General features: G+C 38.8%; 1 protein-coding gene across 1 annotated transcript; it reads left to right on the top strand.

The window, feature by feature from the left end:
- Positions 1-1427: 1427 nt before the first annotated feature.
- LOC148116261 (vomeronasal type-2 receptor 26-like) lies at positions 1428-23027 on the top strand. The gene is made up of 7 exons (XM_087883551.1): positions 1428-1511; positions 2753-2819; positions 3753-3923; positions 17907-18074; positions 20092-20168; positions 20677-20806; positions 21757-23027. The coding sequence occupies exons 1-7, from the start codon at positions 1428-1430 to the stop codon at positions 22659-22661; spliced, it is 1602 nt and encodes a 533-aa protein (XP_087739677.1). The 3' UTR covers positions 22662-23027.
- Positions 23028-24051: the final 1024 nt, after the last annotated feature.

Below are 24051 nucleotides of genomic sequence, written 5' to 3'. Positions count from 1 at the left end.
GATCTTTCCAAAGGGGAAGAAACAATGTACAGGAAGGGAAAATTTACAAAGTTTACCTTCTTACATTTTTGAAACAAGCATGGAAGGTGAAAGTTACAACATCTACAATGCGATTTATGCTGTGGCACACGCATTACATGCCATGCATGGATCTGGAGCACAACCAACCATGATGAGGCTTGGAAAGAGGATCTCAACTATTTAATCATGGCAGGTAATCCCAGTGGCTTTTTATCTAGTCCACAGATCAGATAAATGATAGGTAGTTGTCTAGGCAGAAAACTACTTCTATGCATTTCTTAATTTACTGGTTAAATACCTGTATGTAAAATGTATCTAGATACCAATTATTGAAAACTCTCACTTGAATCAAGTACCGGTAAGAGGTTTTTGTTGAAAACCGATAGATAGTGGAAAAAGAGAATTAAACCAAACCAATTGTTCAAAGCTAGTCAGCATTGTAGGGCCTCCTTGTTTTCTGTAGCCTGAATCCCATCTATAAAAAGACACTCAGTTCGTATTAATGTTGGTTATTGTGGCTTAGAATTATTTCTCAGTCCACTCCATTTTTTTTAGTATGCCGTATCTTGTACTGCCTTGTTTGTTGTCTTAAGTCTCTGTCAACTTCAGCATATTCAGAAGAACTCCACTTGGTCCTACTGAGTTCCTGATCTAGAATTCATCAGACTTTTCAACATCAAAGGCTAAATTATTCCTCTCTAGACAGTGAAGTGACAAACCAGGGCAGAATAAAGCTTCTACCTGGCCCCCACTTGGTCAGATCTACTTCTTCTATTCTCTTTGACTATCAGCTTGAGAAAGCCTAGCTTGCAAAGTTATGATAGAGAGTATTTACTAATAAAGGAAAATATTCTAGTTTAGGGTTGAAATGAAGGATCTGGGTGCTCTTTTCTTGCAGACATGTCATGACCCAACTAGGTAGCATCATCAGCACTAGAAGGGAGTGATATCACTATCAATGTTACCTAGTTTAGTCAAGAAACATCTGCAATTTAATTATTTAATCATTCCTAAAATGCATTTCTCATGCATTCAAATAAAATTAAAAATGTCAATTGTAAGACTTGAATTGACGAAGCCATCATACAAATTCATGATAATGTGGGGATGAAATTGAATATTTGATATTACTTCTGATTGCTTAGATCTCCATCCAGGGAACTTATTGAGCTTCTCAGATATAGACCCATCTCCTAGGCTGATTATGATAGAAACCAGGATGTTCTATGTGTGGAGTTCAGCCAATTAGTCCAGGTGTCTTTTTTTTCCAGATTCTTCCCTATCTGAGGAACAGCAAGTTCAACAACAGTGCTGGAGAGGAAGTCTCCTTCTCAGAAAGTGGATTGGTGTCTACTCGTTATGATCTCCTCAACTGGCTTTTCCTCCCCAATCAATCTTTTGTCCCCATGAAAGTTGGGCAAATGGATTCCACGGCTTCCCCAGGACAAGATTTCACCGTTAACTCCGATGAAATCATCTGGGTCACAAAGGTGAGCTAGAAGGAAACATTATAAATTCAGGAAAGTAGTCATTCAGTCCAGGGGATGCATAACACTCTTTTCACTGGGAAACCCATTAAATTTTGGAATTTGATGAAAAAACATGCTTTTGAGTTGAACATATTTGAGATTTGACTTCTGAAAAGTCCAAGATGGGGTAAGATTGTGAAGAAGTCCTGCTCGAAACCCATTACAGTAGGCAAGAATGATTTCCATGGATCATTTCCATTCAGTTGAATCCTCACAATTCTCTTTTAGAAAGAGTTTAGCTCCATGTCACAAGCCTTCATTTGCATTTTGAGGTCCCAGTTCCAATCTCCACCATCCTTTGATGGGTCAGATTGCATTGGCCTGACTCCCTCTGGAGCTTGTAATGGTTTCTGGTAAACCATTTCTTTTGAAGACATTCTAAAAATGGAAAGAGCAATGTACAAATGAATAACTGAAGAATATTCTTTGCTGAGGCCACCTACAGAATCTCTCTTCTCTTTTTTAGAAGGTGCCCTTTGCCAGGTGTGTCATGAAGAGGTGCCATGCAGGAGAGAAAAGAAGCGTTCCAGAGGGCAAGCAGGTGTGCTGCTACCAATGTGCCCCTTGTCCAGAAGGGACCATTTCTAATGAGACAGGTAGACACACTTTAAATGTAGATCTTCCAGGATCAAGGAACCAGTGGAAAATATTAATTTTGGCAGGATTTACATGCTTCAATATATTCGTACTTTTCAGCAGACCTTCTCAATTCATGACTCTAAACTGTACTACCCCACAGGCCTCATAAATTTAATACAGGTTGGTGTCATGGTTCCACGTAATACACCCATATAAAGCAAAACTCCAAGACAAGTAGATTCCTCAAAGAATAGCTTTATTGGATATATCATATTGGCACAGATCTGGTGAAAACTGACTCTGAAGGTTCCCATAGTTTACACCTAATTAAAAGTAAAAGTTTGTCACTTTCTCAAAACAATCAGTCACATATTCCAATCACAGTGCTGTCTGATTGCCTGTCGACATCACTCCACCTTCCTATGACCAGGTGTGAGAATGTCCTTGGTTTTCAAGAGAAAATATTTTGTTTTGGCTATTAAAATCCCAGCTATATAAAATCCTGCTTCCCTATTACTCAGCTCCAGTATGGCAACATTGAAGCAGTTAAAAAATGGCTTTGGTCAGTAGAGCTTCAGGGTTGACAGTTGGTCTTCGTGTACAATTCATGGGTTCCCTACTAGGCTTTCTACTCCTACTTTTACATCCCATCAGGAAAACTGGACACCAATCTTTTTGTGAATGAATGGGGTGTGAGATTCAAGCTTTAATTTTTACTAAGGACCTTCTTCTTCTATCACAACACGCAGTCTCCCAGGAAATTCATAGACCTGTCAGAGATAGAGAAGATCTATCTACCTTTCCTGCAAAAAAAAGTTTGAATGAGTGGATTTGAAGTACGAAGTAAAAAGCCAAGACAGTGAGCCAGAGAACAGATCTCTTTTTCTAGCTAACCTATTCCCAGAATTGTCAATATGGATGGATGATTTTTTTTTATGTATAATGGACACTGAAGATGGCATTTAATTTCATTGCACAAGGTTCAATGACAATAGTAAACTAAACTAAATTCATAGACATGTCAGAGACAGAGGAAATATATCTATCTTTGTCCGCTAACCCTTCCCTGCAAAAAAGTTTGAATGGGCGGATTTGAAGTATAAAGCAGAAAACAGATCCATTTTTCTGGCTAATCTATTCCCTGTCAGCATTCCAGAACCCCCACCCCACCCCACCCCTCAGCTCCAAGTAAATACTCTGAGGCAAGCATTTTCAAAGTTCTATTTACTAGAATAGGTAAACTGGCACATCTGGGAAAACCTGAATCTAAAAGGTCCGGGTTTTCCCTCAGTAAATCAAAACTCCCCAAACCACCCCCTTAGTCCTCAGTCAATCACATGCTCCAATCAACCGCCGTCCCATCTCGAGACATCACTCCAACCACTCCTTCTCCAGATGCAGGATTGCCCTGACCTTGACTGACAGGAAGAATGCTATTATGTCTACAGGCAACCCCTCTACTAACACCCCACCCACCCACTTTCCCACACATGAGAAGGTGGCAGCATGGAAGCTTCCGGGGTAATATGGCTTCCAAAGCTGACATTCCCAGCATTGTCAGTATGGATGGATGATTTGCCCTTGTTGATTCTCCATGAAATTCACACTGACTCTTGTTTTCAGATGCAGCTCGCTGTGACCCCTGCCCAGAAAACCAATATCCAAACAAGGAGAAGGACAACTGCATTGACAAGAAGATCCATTTCCTTTCCTATCAAGACAGCATGGGATACTCTTTAGCATCTCTCGCTCTTTTCCTCTCTGTAGCCACATCTGCAGTTCTGGTGATTTTCCGTAAAAATCACAACACACCAATTGTCAAGGCCAACAACAGAGATCTCACCTACGTCCTCCTGGTCTCCCTCCTGCTCTGCTTCCTCTGCTCCTTCCTCTTTATTGGTCGGCCCGGGAAGCTCACCTGTCTCTTCCGACAAACTGCCTTTGCCATTCTCTTTTCCCTTGCGGTTTCCTCCGTCTTGGCAAAAACTGTCATGGTGGTTCTGGCCTTCATGGCCACCAAGCCAGGAAACAAGACAAGGAAACTCTTAGGAAAACCTCTGACGAACTCCATTGTCTTAGCCTGTCCCATGGTCCAAGCACTTCTTTGTGCCACCTGGCTGGCAACCTCTCCTCCATTTCCCAACTTTGACTTCCACTCTTTAGTAGGAGAGGCTATCTTGGAATGTAATGAAGGCTCAGGTTTAATGTTTTACACTGTCCTCTCGTACCTGTGTGTTCTGGCCCTCATCAGTTTCACAGTGGCATTTCTGGCTAGGAAATTGCCTGATAGTTTTAACGAAGCCAAGTTCATTACTTTCAGCATGCTGGTCTTTTGCAGTGTTTGGATCAGCTTCCTCCCCACCTACCTGAGCACCAAAGGGAAGTCCATGGTGGCCGTGGAGATCTTCTCCATCTTGGCCTCTGGGTCTGGTCTCTTGACTTGTATCTTTTTCCCCAAATGCTTCATTATCCTATTTAAACCCAATCTCAATTGTAGAGAGAATATAATGAGGCACAAGAATTTCTGATTATAATCTCTGATTATAAATATGAAATATTTATATTGATACCCAACCTACACACAGGTGACTCCAGCTGGATTACAACATTAAAAACAACAAGATAAAAACCCATGCCTCATTTCCACAATCACTTATGCAGGGATAGGGAGGTTTCATTTTGATCTTGGTTATTTTTCAATTTGATCTCATTTCTTCAAAAAGAGGAAATCAGAGGCGGGCTTGTCCCTTAAACACTTGGAAATCAAGTGATGTGAGTAATCTCAGATTGTCTGTTAATCTGCAACATTCACCCACTTTTTTTCATTAATGCTAGTTGTCCCAAAGATCAACATTATAATAAATATTGATATTCTGTATTTAGATATTAATTTCCAAAATGATAGTTTCCCATTTAATTAATTTTAATCAAAAGCATATTTAATAATATGTTGGGTTTCTTTTACTCCAAGTGTTTTTAAGATTGTTCCCTTCCACTGATGCCTGAGGCTTTGCTGAATTTCCTACTGAAATTTTTCCTTTCAGTTGACTATTAGAGGTTTTTTTCTTTAATTCAAGCACTTATTGTGAACCATATTGTTTTATCCTCTATTATGTCAATTGAGAAACATACTTTATTAATAAATAAGCTCATGTGAAATTGATATTGATGGATATTTTCCTACTCCTGCTCTCTTCTTAATATTTTTTCCAAATATTACAAAGAAGGAAGGTGGATGGATGGATGGATGATAAGAAGGAAGGAAGGAAGGAAGGAAGGAAGGAAGGAAGGAAAGAAGGAAGGAGGGAGGGAGGGAGGGAAGGAAGGGTGAAGTTAAAGGCAATGCATTGTGAGTAGTAAGAAAGATATGGTTGTGTGATATTCTCTTGCTTATTTAATGAACTTACAGGTAAGGATACAGGACATGCTTAATGGTTGGTTATTTGGGCCTGCAAATGTCTGTTTACTCTTATATACAGTGGACACTGTGGTCTCAGAGAACTCAAATGATTTGCAATAAATGTTCATAGATTTGATATACATCCTCACTATGGGTAAGTATTTGGAAGGTAAAGTACACAACACCAAGATGGTTATGATTTATGGGGAAATGGAATGAACAGCTTTAAGGAAGCCCTTGACAGACAGCTGCACAATCTCTGTGTACCAGTCACTCCCTGGACCAATTCAGTCTTTATAAGAGATGGGAAAATGAAGGGAATAATGATAAGGTCTGCAAATAGGGGTAGAAACATAGAAATGATTCAACAGAGGGAAAAAGACTGATGATCAAAATCAGAATAGAGGTGGAAGGGACCTTAAAGGTCTTCTAGTCCACTCCCCCCCCCAAGCAGGATTTCCTATATCATGTCAGACAAGTGACTCTCCAGTCTCTTCTTAAAAACCTCCAGAGATGAAGCACCCACAACGTCTGAAGAAAAGCTTTTCCATTGGTTAATTGTCCTCACTGTGAGGAAGTTTCTCTTTTTTAAGTTCTATGGGAGAAGTTAGTGTCTAATTTCATCCCCTGCCATGTTGGTATTTATAAACCACTTACTCCATCCATTTACCTTCTTACATTTTTGAAACAAGCATGGAAGGAGAAAGTTACAACATCTACAGTGCCATTTATGCTGTGGCACACGCATTACATGCAATGCATGGATCTGGAGCACAACCAACCATGATGAGGCTTGGAAAGAGGATCTCAAATATTCAATCATGGCAGGTAACCCCAGTGACTTTTTATTTGATCCACAGAGCAGATAAATGATAGGTAGTTGTCTAGGTAGAAAACTACTTCTATGCATTTCTTGATCTGCGTGTAAAATGTATTTTTTTTAATTTTTTATTATATTTTTATTGTTAAGGAATAACAAAAAAGAAAAAAAAATCAATACAAAAAATCAATAGTAAGGAAAGAAAAAAAAAATTTTCCCCAACGTGCTATACAAACGGAAAGGAAGTTTTAGGAACTTGAAGTCTTCAATTCTTCCAGAAATCTCTTTGATAAGGTACTGGTGCCGATTCATCCAATCTCCCAAGTGCAAAGTCCACAAATAGTTGCCAAGTGTTCCAAAAAACATTTTCTTTATATATACCACTTCTAATTTTAATATCACAAGTCAATTTATCATTTAATGCAAATTTCCATGTTTCATTGTACCATTCTTCTAATTTTAAGTCAACATTTAATTTCCAATATCTAGCAATTATAATTCTCCCCATTATAACCAAAATCCTCACCAGTTCTCTTTCTCCAGTTGTTAATGTTGTTTCATTCAATATTAATAATAATATGGTTTCCAATTTCAATTTGACCCTCTTCTTAATTATTTCAAATATTTCATTTTCTATCCTAGACCAAAAAAGTTCAACCTATTACATTTACACCACATATGAGCATATGTCCCGAGTTCCACTTTACATCTCCAACACATTTTATCCACTTTATTATCCATTTGAAAAAGTCTTATTGGGGTCAAATACCACTTCAAAATAACTTTATAATTATGTTCTTTAATCCTTATTGATAATGTCCTCATTATTCTGCTAACCCAATTCATATTCCAATTTTGATCAGAAATTTCAATACCCAGTTCTTTTACCCAATTCTCTTTCATTACCCTTTGTGAATTATTATCAGAGTTAATAATTTTATAAATTTTACTAACTAATCCCTTTGGCCCAATTTCATCTTTTATTATTCGAGATGTCAAATTTTCAAATTCCGTTTCCTTTCTGCTCTCATCGTTCCTTTCTTTGTATTTCCTATTCCATTTATTTATTTGAATTCTTTCAAACCAATTAATGTTTAATTTTCCATAAATTTCCTCTTTCCTCGTTTCATTTTCTATAAATTTCAACCATTCACTAATTGTTTCCACTTTCTCTTCTATTATAATCCTCTCTCTGTTACTATTTAATTTCATTGGGCAATTCTCTTTCAGTTTACCTAAATACAATGTGTCTGGTATTAATTTTTTTGCTACTCCGTCCCAATTTTTAGTCAAACTATTTAACCAATAATTGCAAATTTTAACCTTACCTTTAAAATTTTCCAAAAACCATTTGTAACCGAACTTCTTTATTTCCTTCATTTCCAAATTACCCCAAAGTTTAACATCTCCTTTTAAAATTTTTACTACTGTTTTTATATTAAATGCTCTATAATAGTTTAATAATTTTGGAATTCCTAAACCACCTTGTTTTTGGTTCTGATACCACATTTTCTTAATCAGTCTTGGTTTTTTATCCCCATTACAAAATTTATCTAATTTTTTATGTAAAATGTATTTAAAAAGAGATTAAGATAACAATTATTGAAAACTGTCATTTGAATTAAGTGAGAAGTATTTGTTGAAAAGGGATAGATGGCGGAAAAAGAGAATTAAAAGAAGCCGATTGTTCATAAGATCAAAGAGCTTCCTAGAACTTCCTGGAAGGACATCAGTGGTTGCCTGAGAGTGTGTCATTTCTTCTACTGCTTTGTTTGTTGGGTTAAGCTTCTGTCAAGATCAGCATATGCAGAAGAACCCAACATGGTCCTAATCTGAGTGCATTTGTGGAAGATGCTTTGACAGGTCAGTTGAAGTCCTAGTCAGCATGGTAGAACCTCCTTGTTTTCTCTCAGTAGATAGCCTGAATCCCATCTGTAAAAAGACACTCAGTTCATATTAATGTTGATTATTATGGCTTAGAATTATTTCTGAGTCCACTCCATTTTTTTTAGTATGCCATTTCTTGTACTCCTTCTTTGTTGCGTTAAGTCTCTGCCAACTTCAGCATATGGGGAAGAAGTTAACTTGGTCCTAATGGGTTCCTGATCTGAAATTCATCAGATTTTTCAACATCAAAGGCTAAATTATTCCTCTCTAGATAGTGAAGTGATAAACCAGGGCAGGACAAACCTTCTACTTGGCCCCCACTTGGTCAGATCTATTTCTTTGCAAGCTACAATTTCTCTATTTCTAGAGAAAGTCTAGGTTGCATTTGTCATTTACAAAACTATGGGCCCAAATAAAACTAAAAATGTAGCTTGCCAAGTATCACAGAGCAAAACTACACAATGTAATTTGGAATATGGCAGAAAAATGTTTGTATGTAGCTATCACTCTTGTAAGGCTGGAATTGAAGAAGCCATGCTCCTAATGTCCAATGATAAAGAAAATGTGTTGTCATTGAAGTTGAATATTTGATGTTACTTAGATCGCCATCAAGGGAACTCATTTAGCTTCTCAGATATAGACCCATCTCCTAGGCTGATGGCCATGACATTATGAAGGAAAACAGGATGTCCTATGTGTGGTGTTCAGCCAATTAGTCTAGGTTTCTTTTTTTCCCCAGATTCTTCCCTATCTGAGGAACATCAAGTTCAACAACAGTGCTGGAGAGGAAGTCTCCTTCTCAGAAAGGGGATTGGTGTCTACTCGTTATGATCTTCTCAACTGGCTTTTCCTCCCCAATCAATCTTTTGTCCCCATGAAAGTTGGGCAAATAGATTCCACAGCTTCCCAAGGACAAGATTTCACCATTAACTCTGATGAAATCATCTGGGTCACAAAGGTGAGCTGGAAGGAAACTTTGTAGGTTCAGCAAAGGATTCATTCACTCCAGGAGATCCATAACTCCCTTTTCACTGGGAAACCCATTAAATTCAGGGATTTGATGAAAAAATATGCTTTTGAGTTGAACACATTTGAGATTTGACTTATAATTCTTTCTTTTAGAAAAGCTGTAGCTCCATGTCACAAGCCTTCCTTTACATTTTGAGGTCCCAGTTCCAGTCTCCAGCATCCATTGGTGGGTCAGGATTGCATTGGCCTGACTCCCTCTGGAATTTATCCTGGTTACTGGTAAACCATTTCTTTTGAAGACGTTCTAAAGATGGAAAGAGCAATGTACAAATGAATAAATGAAGAATAATCTTTGCTGAGCCACCTGCAATATCTCTCTTCTCTTTTTTAGAAGGTGCCCTTTGCCAGGTGTGGCATGAAGAGGTGCCAGGCAGGAGAGAGGAGAAGCGTTCCAGAGGGCGAGCCAGTTTGCTGCTACCAATGTGACCCTTGTCCAGAAGGAACCATTTCTAATCAGACAGGTAGCACATTCAAATGTTGATTAATCTTCCAGGATCAAGGAGACCATTCAATGGAAAAGTGTTAATTTTGGCATCAGCTTGGTAGGATTTATATGCTTCAATATATTCATATTTCTTTTCAGCAGACCCTCTCAATTTATAAATCTAAAGTTAATATAAATTTAATACAGGTTGGTGTCAGGGTTCCAAGTAATACACAAATATCAATCAAAACTCTGAGGCAGGTAGATTCCTCAAAGAATAGCTTTATTGGATATATCATATTGGCACAGATCTGGTGAAAACCGACACTGAAGATTCCCATGGTTTTCACCTAATTAAAACTAAAAGTTTGTCGCTTTCTCAAAACAATCAGTCACATGGTCCAATCAAGGTGCTGTCTTGTTGCCTGTCGACATTATTTCACCTTCCTCTGACCAGGTGTGAGAATGTCCTTGGTTCCCAAGAGAAAGTATTTTGTTTTGGCTATCAAAATCCCAGCTATCTAAAATCCTGCCTCCCTATCCTTCAGCTCCAGCGTGACAACATTGAAGCTGTCAAGGTGGCTTTGGTCAGGTCAGCTTCAGTTGATTTTGGAGCACAATTCATGGGTTCCCTACTAGGCTTTCCACTCCTACTTTTACATCCCATCAGGAAAACCAGACACCAATCTTTTTGTGAACAAATGGGGTGTGAGATTCAAGCTTTATTTTTTATTAAGGACCTGCTTCTTCTATCAGAACACTCGATCTCCCAGGAAATTCACAGACCTGTCAGAGACAGAGCAGATCTATCTACCTATGTCTGCTACACCTTTCCTGCAAAAAAAAAAAAAAAAAAGTTTGAATGAGTAGATTTGAAGTTTAAAGAAGAGATATTGAGCCAGAGAACGGATCTGTTTTTTCTGGCTAACCTATTCCCAGCATTGTCAGTATGGACGGATGATTTGCCTTTGTTGATTCACTATGAAATGGACACTGACTTTTGATTTCAGATGCAGCTCGCTGTGACCCCTGCCCAGAAAACCAATATCCCAACAATGACAAGGACCACTGCATTGCTAAGAAGATCCATTTCCTTGCCTATCAAGACACCCTGGGATACTCTTTAGCATCTCTCGCTCTTTCTCTCTCTTGGATCACATTGGCAGTTCTGGTGATTTTCCGTAAAAATCACAACACACCAATTGTCAAGGCCAACAACCGAGATCTCACCTACATCCTCCTGGTCTCCCTCCTGCTCTGCTTCCTCTGCTCCTTCCTCTTCATTGGTCGACCTGGGAAGCTCACCTGTCTCTTCCGACAATCTGCCTTTGCCATTCTCTTTTCCCTTGCGGTTTCATCCATCTTGGCAAAAACTGTCATGGTGGTTCTGGCCTTCATGGCCACCAAGCCAGGAAACAAGACAAGGAAACTCTTAGGAAAACCTCTGACAAACTCCATTGTCTTAGCCTGTCCCCTGGTCCAAGCACTTCTTTGTGTCACCTGGCTGGCAACCTCTCCTCCATTTCCCAACTTTGACTTCCACTCTTTAGTAGGAGAGGCCATCTTGGAATGTAATGAAGGCTCAGCTTTCATGTTTTATGCTGTCCTCTCCTACCTGGGTGTTCTGGCCCTCATCAGTTTCACGGTGGCCTTTTTGGCTAGGAAATTGCCCGACAGCTTTAACGAAGCCAAGTTCATTACCTTCAGCATGCTGGTCTTTTGCAGTGTTTGGATCAGCTTCCTCCCCACCTACCTGAGCACCAAAGGGAAGTCCATGGTGGCTGTGGAGATCTTCTCCATCTTGGCCTCTGGGGCTGGTCTCTTGGCTTGCATCTTTTTCCCCAAATGCTTCATTATCCTATTTAAACCCAATCTCAATTGTAGAGAGAATATAATGAGGCACAAGAATCTCTGATTATAATCTCTGATTATAAATATGAAACATTTATATTGACACCCAACCTACACACAGGTGACTCCAGCTGGATTACAACATTAAAAACCACAACATAAAAACCCATTAAAATGCCTCACTCCACATCCACTAGCATTGAAATGATCCGTATAGTTTTATTCTCTATTATGTTAATTGACAAACATACTTTATTAATAAATAATATCATGTGAAATTGATATTGATGGATATTTTTCTGCTCTTGCTCTCTTCTTAATATTTTTTCCAAATATTACATAGAAGGAAGGTGGATGGATGGATGGAAAGGAGGAAGGAAGGAAGGAAGGAAGGAAGGAAGGAAGGAAGGAAGGGAGGGAGGGAGGGAGGGAGGGAGGAAGGAAGGAAGGAAGGAGGGAGGGAGGGAGGGAGGGAGGAGGGAGGGAGGGAGGGAGGGAGGGAGGGAGGGAGGAAGGAAGGAAAGAAGGATTAAATACAATATATTGTGAGTAGTAAGAAAGATATGGTTGTGTGATTTTCTCTTGCTTATTTAATGAATTTATGGATAAGAGTGAGGGACACGTTGGCTCAGTGGCTAAGTCGCTGAAATTGTTGACCGAAAAGTCGGCAGTTCAGGGTTTGAATCCCTAGTGCCACATAACTGAGTGAGCTCCCGTTACTTGTCCCAGCTTCTGCCAACCTAGCAGTTTGAAACCACATAAAAAATGCAAGTAGAAAAATAGGGACCACCTTTGATGGGAAGGTAACAGTGTTCCGTGTGCCTCTGGCATTTAGTCATGCCGGCCACATGACCACGGAGACGTCTTCGGACAGCCCTGGCTCTTCGGCTTTGGAACGGAGATGAGCCCCGCCCCCTAGAGTCGGGAATGACTAGCACATATATGCCAGGGGAACCTTTACCTTTACCTTTATGGATAAGAGTACAGGACATGCTTAGCTATTCGTCTGTTTACTCCTATATACAGTGGACAGCATGTTATCTAAGAACTCAAATGATTTGCCATAAATGTTCATAGATTAGATAAACATCCTCACTATGGGTAAGTATTTGAAAAGTAGTATCTCAAACAGCAAGATAGTTGTAATTCATGGGAAAATGGAATGAAAAATTTAACAATGGAATGAATGAGAAGCAAGAAATGGAATGAACAACTTTAAACAGCTGCACAATCTCTGTTCCCCCTTGACCAATTCAGTCTTTATAATAGTAGGGGGAGATTTGGGTATCATGGTAGAGGGGACTGTAAAGATGGGGAAATGAAGGGAACAATGATAAGGTCTGCAAATAGGTATAAAAACATAGAAATGATTCAACAGAGGGGAAGATACTGATGATCAAAATCAGAACAGAGCTGGAAGGGACATTTGAGATTTTCTACTCCAGCTCAAGCATGAGATACTACAACATTTCAGAAAAATGAATGTCCAGTCTCTTCTTAAAAACCTCCAGTGATGAAGCACCCACAACGTCTGAAGAAAAGCTGTTCCATTGGTTAATTGTCCTCACGGTGAGGAAGTTTCTCTTTTTTAAGTTCTATGGGAGAAGTTACTGTCTAATTTCATCCCCTGCCATGTTGGTATTTATAAACCACTTATTCCATCCAAGTGCTGGTATGATTGCCCAGACTTACTAGGGTACAACGGATTGTCAAGGGCCACCATGCCCCATGAAGACTTATACTAGCCAAACAAACTATGGAGGAGGCCAAACTCCATGCTCAGTTTCACATAATCCAAATACCCAACTTCACCTTGACTCTCAACTGCATCTGATCTCTAGAATAACAACAAGAGTCCCAAAATCATTTTTCTTTATCTGGTGTATTGCTCAGTACATAGGAAAATTGTTTTTCCTTTCAATTATCAGAAGAATGGTAATTTCTAATGTATCCCCTATGGATTTCTACCCATGAAGATCTTCCGACATAAAACCTGCTTTAAAATTAGATACTCGGAGTTCTCCCGGTGGGGACAGAACATGTCACCTTGCCTTGTGTTGCAAAGAGGCAACTTCAGGGTTTGGTGAGACTCAGCTAGCCTTAGTTTCCTCTTTGGTCACAGACCATACACAGGTAAGAGGAAGCACCGTTTAATATAAATTTGCCTTGGGGGCCATTCAGGTGGCACAGACTATCTCTCTTGTGCTAAAGTTCTGCTGAGATTTCAAGGGCTCCCTACAATTTAACTTCTGCAAAAAATATAACTTCTTGATTTCTGATCTAGGAGGGAAGGTGAGAAGAATGACTGGGCTGCCTCTCCTGTTGCTGCTGCTCTTCTGGCTCCTGCCTCCAACTATTGCTACGATGATGCTAACTGGGTGTGTGTTGACAGACACTTTACAGACTAAGAGAGAGTTTTACAGGCCTGGTGATGTCATTATTGGTGGGAATTTTCCGCTGGGAACTGTACTTACATTCACCTTCCAATCCTTTAAAGAAAAACCATCTATAGTTCTGGATAATATTTTTTAAATTTCATCCAAAGGGGAAAGATGTAAATAATTACTTGGTTTGCTTTGTGTTCAGGGAGTCTCTTCAAAAGTACTTGTTCTAGTGATGTTTCAATGTTCACATTTTTGTGCTTTTCTCAGCAAAGAACTAAACTCATAAAATAGGCTAGAATTCTCCATATTCCCAGAACTCTTGAAGTTAATAAACCACCGAAAAGTGAGGAAGGACAACACCTTAGAAACTGTGCTGGCCTATTGAAGAAGTTGGCTTACAACATTTATTCGGACATAAACTCCTGATGAAAAACTCAAAGATGCAGTCAATCCATTTACAGTGTGGAGCAGTTGTAAAAAATCCATCCATCTTAGAATCGGGATTGCCCCTAAATAGGGACCTTCAGGAAATGTACAAATGTACATTTGGAATTTTGGAATGAATTCCAATGAAATTTGGAGTTTCCTGATACAAAGGACATTGAAAAAATAAGCAGGATAAACTCCATCAACACAAGCTTTCCTTAAAATCTCCCCAATGATTTTCTCACTGTAGAATCGTACCCAAGAACTATCAGCAATTCATGGCCTTGGTGTTTGCAGTCACAGAGATCAACAAGGATCTGGTTCTCCTCCCCAACATCACCCTTGGCTTCCACATCTATAGCAATTTTCAGGCTGAGATGGAGATTTCCATGATCAGCCTCTCCCTGCTCTCCACCCGAGGCCGAATGGTTCCAGGTTACAAATGTGACAGGCAGCACCCTTTGCTCTCTGTCATCGGAGATCTCAACCCCAGATCCTCAAGGCAGATGGCCTCCATCTTCAGCATCTTCAAGGTCCCACAGGTAAGGGGGCTTCATTGGATAGAGTATGGGAGTAGACAATCAACTGAAGTGCACCCAGAAGTTAAAGGTGGAAACCAAAGGGGTTTTGGGGGACATATGCTTATATTTTTTGTCTCGAGATATGTTGTTATAGAAGACAAAAGTGATAGATAATGGGGTAATTTTGCCAAGAGGAATTCCTTCCCAATCTATTCTTCATAAAAGTGTAGTGTAGTATATTCTCTGTATTAATTTGACATATGGTTGCCTTGGCTTCTCACATGTCACCATCAGACAAAATCCGTAACCTCTTCTTCCTAATATGTATCCTTCTTCCTAAAAAGACCAGAAAATTAAGCTTGCCACTCAAAGGGAGCCAATCTAACAGTTCGGGCAATAATCCACCTAATGGTGACCCTTAAAATTTACTCTATCAAGAATCCTTTATCCTTTGTCCTTTATCTCCATTGTTGTTTATTTTGACTTTGGAATTGTTGTTGAATAAAATACGCGATTCAGATAAATTAAGGGGAATTAAAATTAGGCAGGATGATTATAGATTAAGAGCATTTGCAGATGACCTGGTTGTGATGTTGACCCAACCAGTACAATCGGTCACAGGTTGGATGGAAATAATTAATCAATATGGACAAGTCTCTGGATTCAAAATAAATGCAGGGAAAACAAAGATAATAACTAAAAATATGGTTGCAAGTCAAAAAGAGGAAATGGAAAGAATAACTGGATTTGAAATAGTAAATAAGGTTAAATATTTAGGTGTTTATATTATGACATCAAATGCAAAATTATATAAGTATAATTATGAATTACTGTGGCAAAAAATACAGAAAGAGTTGGAAAATTGGAAAAAATTACATCTATCGTTATTGGGAAGGATAGCGGCAGTGAAAATGAATATTTTAGCAAAGCTTCTATTTCTCTTTCACATGATACCAATATTGAAGAAAGATGGAAATTTGAATGAATGGCAGAAGGGTATTAGCAATTTTGTGTGGGCAGGAAAGAGACCAAGGGTAAAGCAAAAAATAATACAAGACATACGTGAAAGAGGAGGTCTCAAAATGCCCAATTTAAGATTATATTATGAGGCAGCTGCCTTATCAGCAATCAGTGATTGGATTAATTTAACAGAAGAGAGAATATTGAATATTGAGGGATATGACTTATTATATGAGTGGCATGCATATTTATTATATGACAAAAAGGTGGATAAGAATTTCAGAAGTCATATACTGAGGAATGCATTGTTACGTGTATGGAAAAAATATCAATATAAATTAAATAGTAAATTAACCATATGGGCAATACCTAGACACACGATAGAAAATATAAGTATAGAACAAAAAAAAGATGTGATTACTTATAAAGAGCTTCTTATTATGGAAAGAGATATATTGAAGTTAAAGTCTCTAGAGGTATTAAAGCAAGAAAGGGTAATACAAACTTGGTTTCAGTATGGACAGTTGTACAGTAGATGGAAAGAAGATCAGAAAATTGGTATTATACAAAATGATGAAAACTTGATAAAACAAATAAGGGATCAAAGCCCAATGCATATTAAAAGGTTGTATAATGCATTGATAGAAATAGATTCAGAGATGGAATTAGTGAAGGATTGTATGATAAAATGGGCACAAAATATTGAGGAACCAATAATGATGGAAACGTGGGAAAAAATATGGGTTAGAAATGTAAAATTTACTCAAGCTCAAAATTTGAGAGAAAATTTTTACAAAATGTTTTATAGATGGCACTTAGATCCCAAAAAGTTAGCCAGTATGTATCCCAGTTTACAGTCCACATGCTGGAGATGTAAATGTGATGACGCAACGTATTATCATATATGGTGGACTTGTAAAAAAATTAAGGCATTCTCGATTAAGATATGGTGGATTATGCAAAATATTCTCAAAAAGAAGATAAAATTTACTCCACAACTTTTTTTATTGGGTATAATTACAGATTGTACGGTGATAGAGACTAAATTGATATTGAATCTAATAACTGCAGCCAGATTGTTGGTGGCGCAGTATTGGAAGAAGGAAGACTTACCTACTATTGAGGACTGGACATTAAAAGTAACTAATTTGGCGGAAATGGCCAAAATATCTGCATATTTGAAAGACTGTTCAAATGAAAGATACATAGCAGAATGGAGAAGATGGAACGACTACATTCAGAATAAATATGGGACTAAAACGTTGCAAATAGCTTATGAATGAAATATTTAGATAGATTTTTTATACTTATATATTTTGGCATGTAAGGGGGAGTTAAAGTGCTGAGGGATGTTTAGAGTTTATAGTTAGGTTGTTTATGTTTGACTATGTTTGTTTAATATTTTACCCTGTATTTTGCTCTGGGAAGTCGGGGGGGAGGGGGGAGGGATAGGGAGGGGAGAGGAGGGGGGAACAGGTTTGTGTAAAATTGTAAAACTCTTTAATAAAAAAAAAAAGAATCTCATTTTCTCCAGCTCAGTGTTGGCTTTGAGGTCCCTCTGGAATACAGATCAGTCCATCCTTCCTTTTTCCGGATTAATCCCAGGGAATTTCCCCAGTACGTGGGTATAGTCCAGCTGCTCCTGCATTTCCACTGGAACTGGGTTGGGCTGGTGGCCCCTGAAGATGACAATGGAGAACGTTTCATCTCATCTCTGATGCCAATGCTCCAGGAGAAGGAGATCTGCCTGGCCTTCACTGAAAAGTTGAAATTGAATTTTGTTACTATTCCAGTGTTGAAAATACTTCAGATTTCGGAGGCTTGGTCTAAAGCTGAAGTGATTATTCTATTTGGAGACTCTAATAGTATTACAAATGTACAGTTAGCAGTGACTGTCCATGAACATTTGAGACAGACATCATTTCGGAAAGTTTGGATCTTAACTTCCCATTGGAAACTTAGTGTGGTGAGGGATCAAGAAGTATCGATAGTAGTAAAGCCCTTCCATGGGGCTTTGCATTTTAGGCCCCACACTGGGGATGTCTCAGAATTCAGCCATTTCCTCCTGTCTTTAGACCCCTTGAAGCCACAAGGGGACGTCTTTCTCTCGCTATGTTGGGAAATGTTGTTTGGCTGCAGGATCCACAAACTAGGCGAGATCCTTCCAAAGGGAGAGAAACAATGTACAGGAAAGGAGAATTTACAGAATCTGCCATCTTACGTGTTTGAAACAAGCATGGAAGGTGAGAGTTACAATATCTACAATGCCATTTATGCTGTGGCACACGCATTACATGCAATGCATGGATATGGAGCACGACCAGCCATGATGAGGCTTGGAAAGAGGATCTCAAATATTCAATCGTGGCAGGTAATCCCAGTGACTTTTTAACTCGTCCACAGATCTTTAGATAGGAATCTGTCTATATGCATTTCTTGCATTAAATATCTATATGCGATCTATATGCTTTATTTGTAACTTTCTTTTAACAGCCACACATATCTTGTGGACAGTACATTGTCTGGGTTGATATACTTTTTACACAATGCTAACATAATAGTACAATTAGATATACATAACCATAGTATTCTGACTTGTCATGCACACTGTAATTCTAGCAAATTATGATACATCAGTGTTTGTAATAGTATTTTCCCAATTTGTACTTTACTCCTCATTTTTAATATAGCCCCCATTTTAAAAACTATTTTGTCTCTATCCATCATCTCTTTTTTTAAAAAAATTCATCATTTATTGACCTTTTGGTAGCTTTTTCATTGATTATCTATATACATATATAATGTAACTTATTAGATAGATAGATAGATAGATAGATAGATAGATAGATAGATAGATAGATAGATTATATATATATAATGAGTCCTTCGGGAGTAGGGCGGTATAGAAATCTAATAAAATGAAAATGAAAATGAAATATATTAAAAATAAACCCTGTCATTTTAATTAAGTGAGAGGTTTTTGTTGAAAAGGGATAGGTGGAGGAAAAAGTGAATTAAACCAAACCAATTGTTCATAAGAGCAAAGAGCTTCCTAGAAGTTCCTGGAAGGACATCAGTGGTTGCCTGAGAATCAGGTGTAACCACTTCAAGGAGAAGTGGTCATCACAGAGCATGATGACAATCTGGGTGCATTTCCGCAAGATGCTTCAACAGGTCAGTTGAAGTCCCAGACAGGAATTTTTGTAGAATCTCTTCATTTTCTCTCAGTAGGTAGCCTGAATCCAATCTGTAAAAAGACACTCAATTCATTTTACTGTTGTGTCTTAGAATTCTTTGTGAGTCCACCCCATTTTTATAGTATGTTGTTTCTTGTACTGCTTTGTTTGTTGTGTTAAGTCTCTGTCAACCTCAGCATATGAAGAAGAATTCAACATGGTCCTAATGGGTTCCTGATCTAAAATTTCAACATCAAAGGATAAATTATTCCTCTCTGGACAGTGAAGTAACGAATTCTCCATGTGGTCCTTCTTGGTCAGATCTACTTCTTCATTCTGCTCTCTTTGACTATCAGCTAGAGAAAGTCTAGCTTGCAAAGTTACGATGGAAAGTATTTACCAATAAAGGAGAATATTAGAGGTTGAAATGAAGAGTCTTGGTGCTCTAAGAGCATTATCAATGCTAGAAGGGAGTGATATCACTATCAATGTTATCCATTTTAGGCCATAAAACATCTGCAAGAAAACAACCACCCTCAGATAGCTCCAAGGACCCTGTCAATTTAATTATTTAATCATTCTTAAAATGCATTTCTCATGGACTCAAATAAAATTAAAAATGTAACTTGCCAAGTATCACAAAACAAAACTACACAATGTAATTTAGAATATGGCATTAAAATGTTTGTAAGTAGCTATCATTCTTGTAAGACTGGACTTGAAGAAGTCATGATACAAATATCCAATGATAAAGAAAATGTGAGGATGAAGTTGAATATTTGATGTTATTACTGATTGCTTAGATCTCCATCAAGGGAACTTATTTAGCTTCTCAAATATAGACCATCTCCTAGGCTGATGGCCATGACATTATGAAGGAAACTAGGATGTTCTATGTGTGGAGTTCAGCCAATTAGTCCAGGTGTCTTTTTTTTTTTCCAGATTCTCCCCTATCTGAGGAACATCAAGTTCAACAACAGTGCTGGAGAGGAAGTCTCCTTCTCAGAAAGTGGATTGGTTTCTACTCGTTATGATCTCCTCAACTGGCTTTTCCTCCCCAATCAATCTTTTGTCCCCATGAAAGTTGGGCAAATAGATTCCACAGCTTCCCCGGGACAAGTTTTCACCATTGACTCCGATGAAATCATCTGGGTGACAAAGGTGAGCTGGAAGGAAATGTTATAAATTCAGCAAAGGATTTATTCACTCCAGGAGTTGCATAACACCCTTTTCACAGTTAAATTCAGGGATTTGATGAAAAAACAAGCTTTTGAGTTGAACACATTTGAGATTTGACTTCTGAAAAGTCCAGGATAGGATAGGTTAGGAAGAATTCCTGCTTGAAACCTAAAACACTATTGAAGCAAGCAAGAATGGTTTTCATGGACCGTTTCCATTCAGTTGGATCCCCACAGTTCTTTCTTTTAGAAAAGCTGTAGCTCCATGTCACAAGCCTTCCTTTGCATTTCGAGGTCCCAGTTCCAATCTCCAGCATCCGTTGGTGGGTCAGGATTGCATTGGCCTGACTCCCTCTGGAGCTTATCCTGATTTCTGGTAAACCATTTTTTTTTTGAAGACGTTCTAAAGATGGAAAGAGCAATGTACAAATGAATAACTGAAGAATATTCTTTGCTGAGGCCACCTACAGAATCTCTCTTCTCTTTTTTAGAAGGTGCCGTTTGCCAGGTGTGGCATGAAGAGGTGCCATGCAGGAGAGAAAAGAAGCGTTCCAGAAGGAAAGCCGGTTTGCTGCTACCAATGTGACCCTTGTCCAGAAGGGACCATTTCTAATGAGACAGGTAGACCCGCTTCAAATGTAGCTCTTCCAGGATCAAGGAAACCAGTGGAAAATATTAATTTTGGCAGGATTTACATAATTCAGCATATTCATACTTTTCAGCAGACCCTCTCAATTCATGAATCTTAACTGTATTCCTCCACAGGCCTCTTTTCTTGCTCCTCATAAATTTAATACAGGTTGGTTACAGGGTTCCGAGTAATCCACCCATATCAAGCAAAACTCCAAGGCAGGTAGATTCCTCAAAGAGTAGCTTTATTGGATATATCATATTGGAACAGATTCTGGTGAAAACCGACACTGAAGATTCCCACAGTTTTCACCTAATTAAAAGTAAAAGTTTGTCACTTTCTCAAAACAACCAGTCACATGGTCCAATTATATTGCTATCTTGTTGCCTGGTGACATGACTCCACCTTCCTCTGAATATATTCTGTGAGAATATCCTTGGTTCCGAAGAGAAAGTATTTTGTTTTGGCTACAAAATCCCAGCTATCTAAAATCCTGCCTCCCTATTCCTCAGCTCCAGTGTGGCAACATTGAAGGTGTCAAGGTGGCTCTGGTCAGGTCAGCTTCAGGATTGACAGTTGGTTTTGGGGCACAATTCATGGGTTCCCTACTAGGCTTTCTACTCCTACTTATACATCCCATCAGGAAAACCAGACACCAATCTTTCTGGGAAAGAATGGGATGTGAGATTCTAGCTTTAATCTTAATTAACGACCTGCCTCTTCTATCAGAACACTCAAACTCCCAGGAAATTTATGGTCCTGTCTGACACAGAGCAGGTACATCTATCAATGTCTGCTAACCCTTCCCTGCAAAAAAGTTTGAATGGGTGGATTCGAAGCATAAAGGAAAGTTGTTGAGACTAATTCAACATTATCAGTATGGATGGATGATTTGCCCTTGTTGATTCACCATGAAATTCACACTGACCCTTTATTTCAGATGCAGCTTGCTGTGACCCCTGCCCAGAAAACCAATATCCCAACAACAACAAGGACCACTGCATTGCCAAGAAGATCCATTTCCTTTCCTATCAAGACACCCTGGGATACTCTTTAGCATCTCTCGGTCTTTTCCTCTCTGTGACCACATCTGCAGTTCTGGTGATTTTCCATAAAAATCACAACACACCAATTGTCAAGGCCAACAACAGAAATCTCACCTACATCCTCCTGGTCTCCCTCCTGCTCTGCTTCCTCTGCTCCTTCCTCTTCATTGGTCGACCTGGGAAGCTCACCTGTCTCTTCCGACAATCTGCCTTTGCCATTCTCTTTTCCCTTGCTGTTTCCTCTGTCTTGGCAAAAACTGTCATGGTGGTTCTGGCCTTCATGGCCACCAAGCCAGGGAACAAAACAAGGAAACTCTTAGGAAAACCTCTGACAAACTCCATTGTCTTAGCCTGTCCCCTGGTCCAAGTAGTTCTTTGTGCCACCTGGCTGGTAACCTCTCCTCCATTTCCCAACTTTGACTTCCATTCTTTAGTAGGAGAGGCCATCTTGGAATGTAATGAAGGCTCAGCTTTCATGTTCTACACTGTCCTCTCCTACCTGGGTGTTCTGGCCCTCATCAGTTTCATGGTGGCCTTTTTGGCTAGGAAATTGCCTGACAGCTTTAACGAAGCCAAGTTCATTACCTTCAGCATGCTGGTCTTTTGCAGTGTTTGGATCAGCTTCCTCCCTACCTACTTGAGCACCAAAGGGAAGTCCATGGTGGCCGTGGAGATCTTCTCCATCTTGGCCTCTGGGGCTGGTCTCTTGGGTTGTATCTTTTTCCCCAAATGCTACATTATCCTATTTAAACCCAATCTCAATTGCAGAGAGAATATAATGAGGCACAAGAATCTCTGATTATAATCTCTGATTATAAATATGAAACATATTTATATTGATACCCAATTTACACACAGGTGACACTAGCTTCATTTTGATCTTGGTTATTTTTCAATTTGATCTCATTTCTTTTAAAAGTGGAAATCAGAGGCGGGCTTGTCCCTTAAACAATTGGAAATCAAGTGATGTGAGTAATCTCAGAATGTCTGTTAATCTGCAACAATCACCCACTTTTTTTATTAATCCTAGTTGTCCCAAAGATCAACGATAATAAACATTGATATTGTATATCTGGATATTAGTTTCCAAAATGATAGTTTCCCATTTTATTAATTTTAATCAAAAGCATATTTAAGAATATGTTGGGTTTGTTTCACTCTCAGTGTTTTTAACCTTGTTCCCTTCCATTGATGCCTGAGGCTTTGCTGAATTTCCTACTGGATTTTTTCTTCCAATTGACTATTAGAGGGTTTTTTCTTTAATTCTAGCATTGAAATGAACTATATTGTTTTATTCTCTATTATGTTAATTGAGAAACATACTTTATTAATAAATAATTTCATGTGAAATTCATATTGATAAATATTTTTCTGCTCTTGCTCTCTTCTTGATATTTCCCAAATATTACAAAGAAGGAAGATAGGTAGGTGGATGGGTGGGTGGATGGAAGGAAGGAAGGAAGAAAGGAAGGAAAGAAGGAGGTAGGGAGGGAGGGTGGGAAGAAGGAAGGAGGAAGGAAGGAGGGAGGGAGGGAAGGAAGGAAGGAAGGGTGAAGTTAAATACAATATATTGTGAGTAGTAAGAAAGATATGGTTGTGTGATATTCTCTTGGTTATTCAATGAATTTACAGGTAAGAATACAGGACATGCTTAATGGCTGGTTATTTGGGCCTGCAAATGTCTGTTTACTCTTATATACAGTGGACACTGTGGTCTCTGAGAACTCAAATGATTTGCAATAAATGTTCATAGATTTTATATATATATCCTCACTATGGGTAACTATTTGGAAGGTAATATTCACAACACCAAGATGGTTATGATTTATGGGGAAATGGAATGAACAAGAAGCAAAAAAAAAATGGAATGAACAGCTTTAAGGAAGCCCTTGTCAGACAGCTGCACAATCTCTGTGTCCCAGAGACTTTCTGGACCAATTCAGTCTTTATAACAGATGGGAAAATGAAGGGAATAATGATAAGGTCTGCAAATAGGTGCAGAAAGATAGAAATGATTCAACAGAGGGAAAAAGGCTGATGATCAAAATCAGAATAGAGGTGGAAGGGACCTTAAAGATCTTCTAGTCAAGCCCCCTCCTCCCCCCCCCCGCTCAAGCATGAGATCTTACAACATTTCAGACAAGTGACTGTCCAGTCTCTTCTTTAAAACCTCCAGTGATGAAGTACCC

This window comes from Pantherophis guttatus, chromosome 1 (assembly GCF_059756535.1).
Source record: "Pantherophis guttatus breed Tessera chromosome 1, ASM5975653v1, whole genome shotgun sequence".
NCBI lineage: Eukaryota > Metazoa > Chordata > Lepidosauria > Squamata > Colubridae > Pantherophis > Pantherophis guttatus.
The sequence above is the reverse complement of the archived record's forward strand: the minus strand, read 5'-3'. Positions and strand labels throughout refer to the sequence as shown.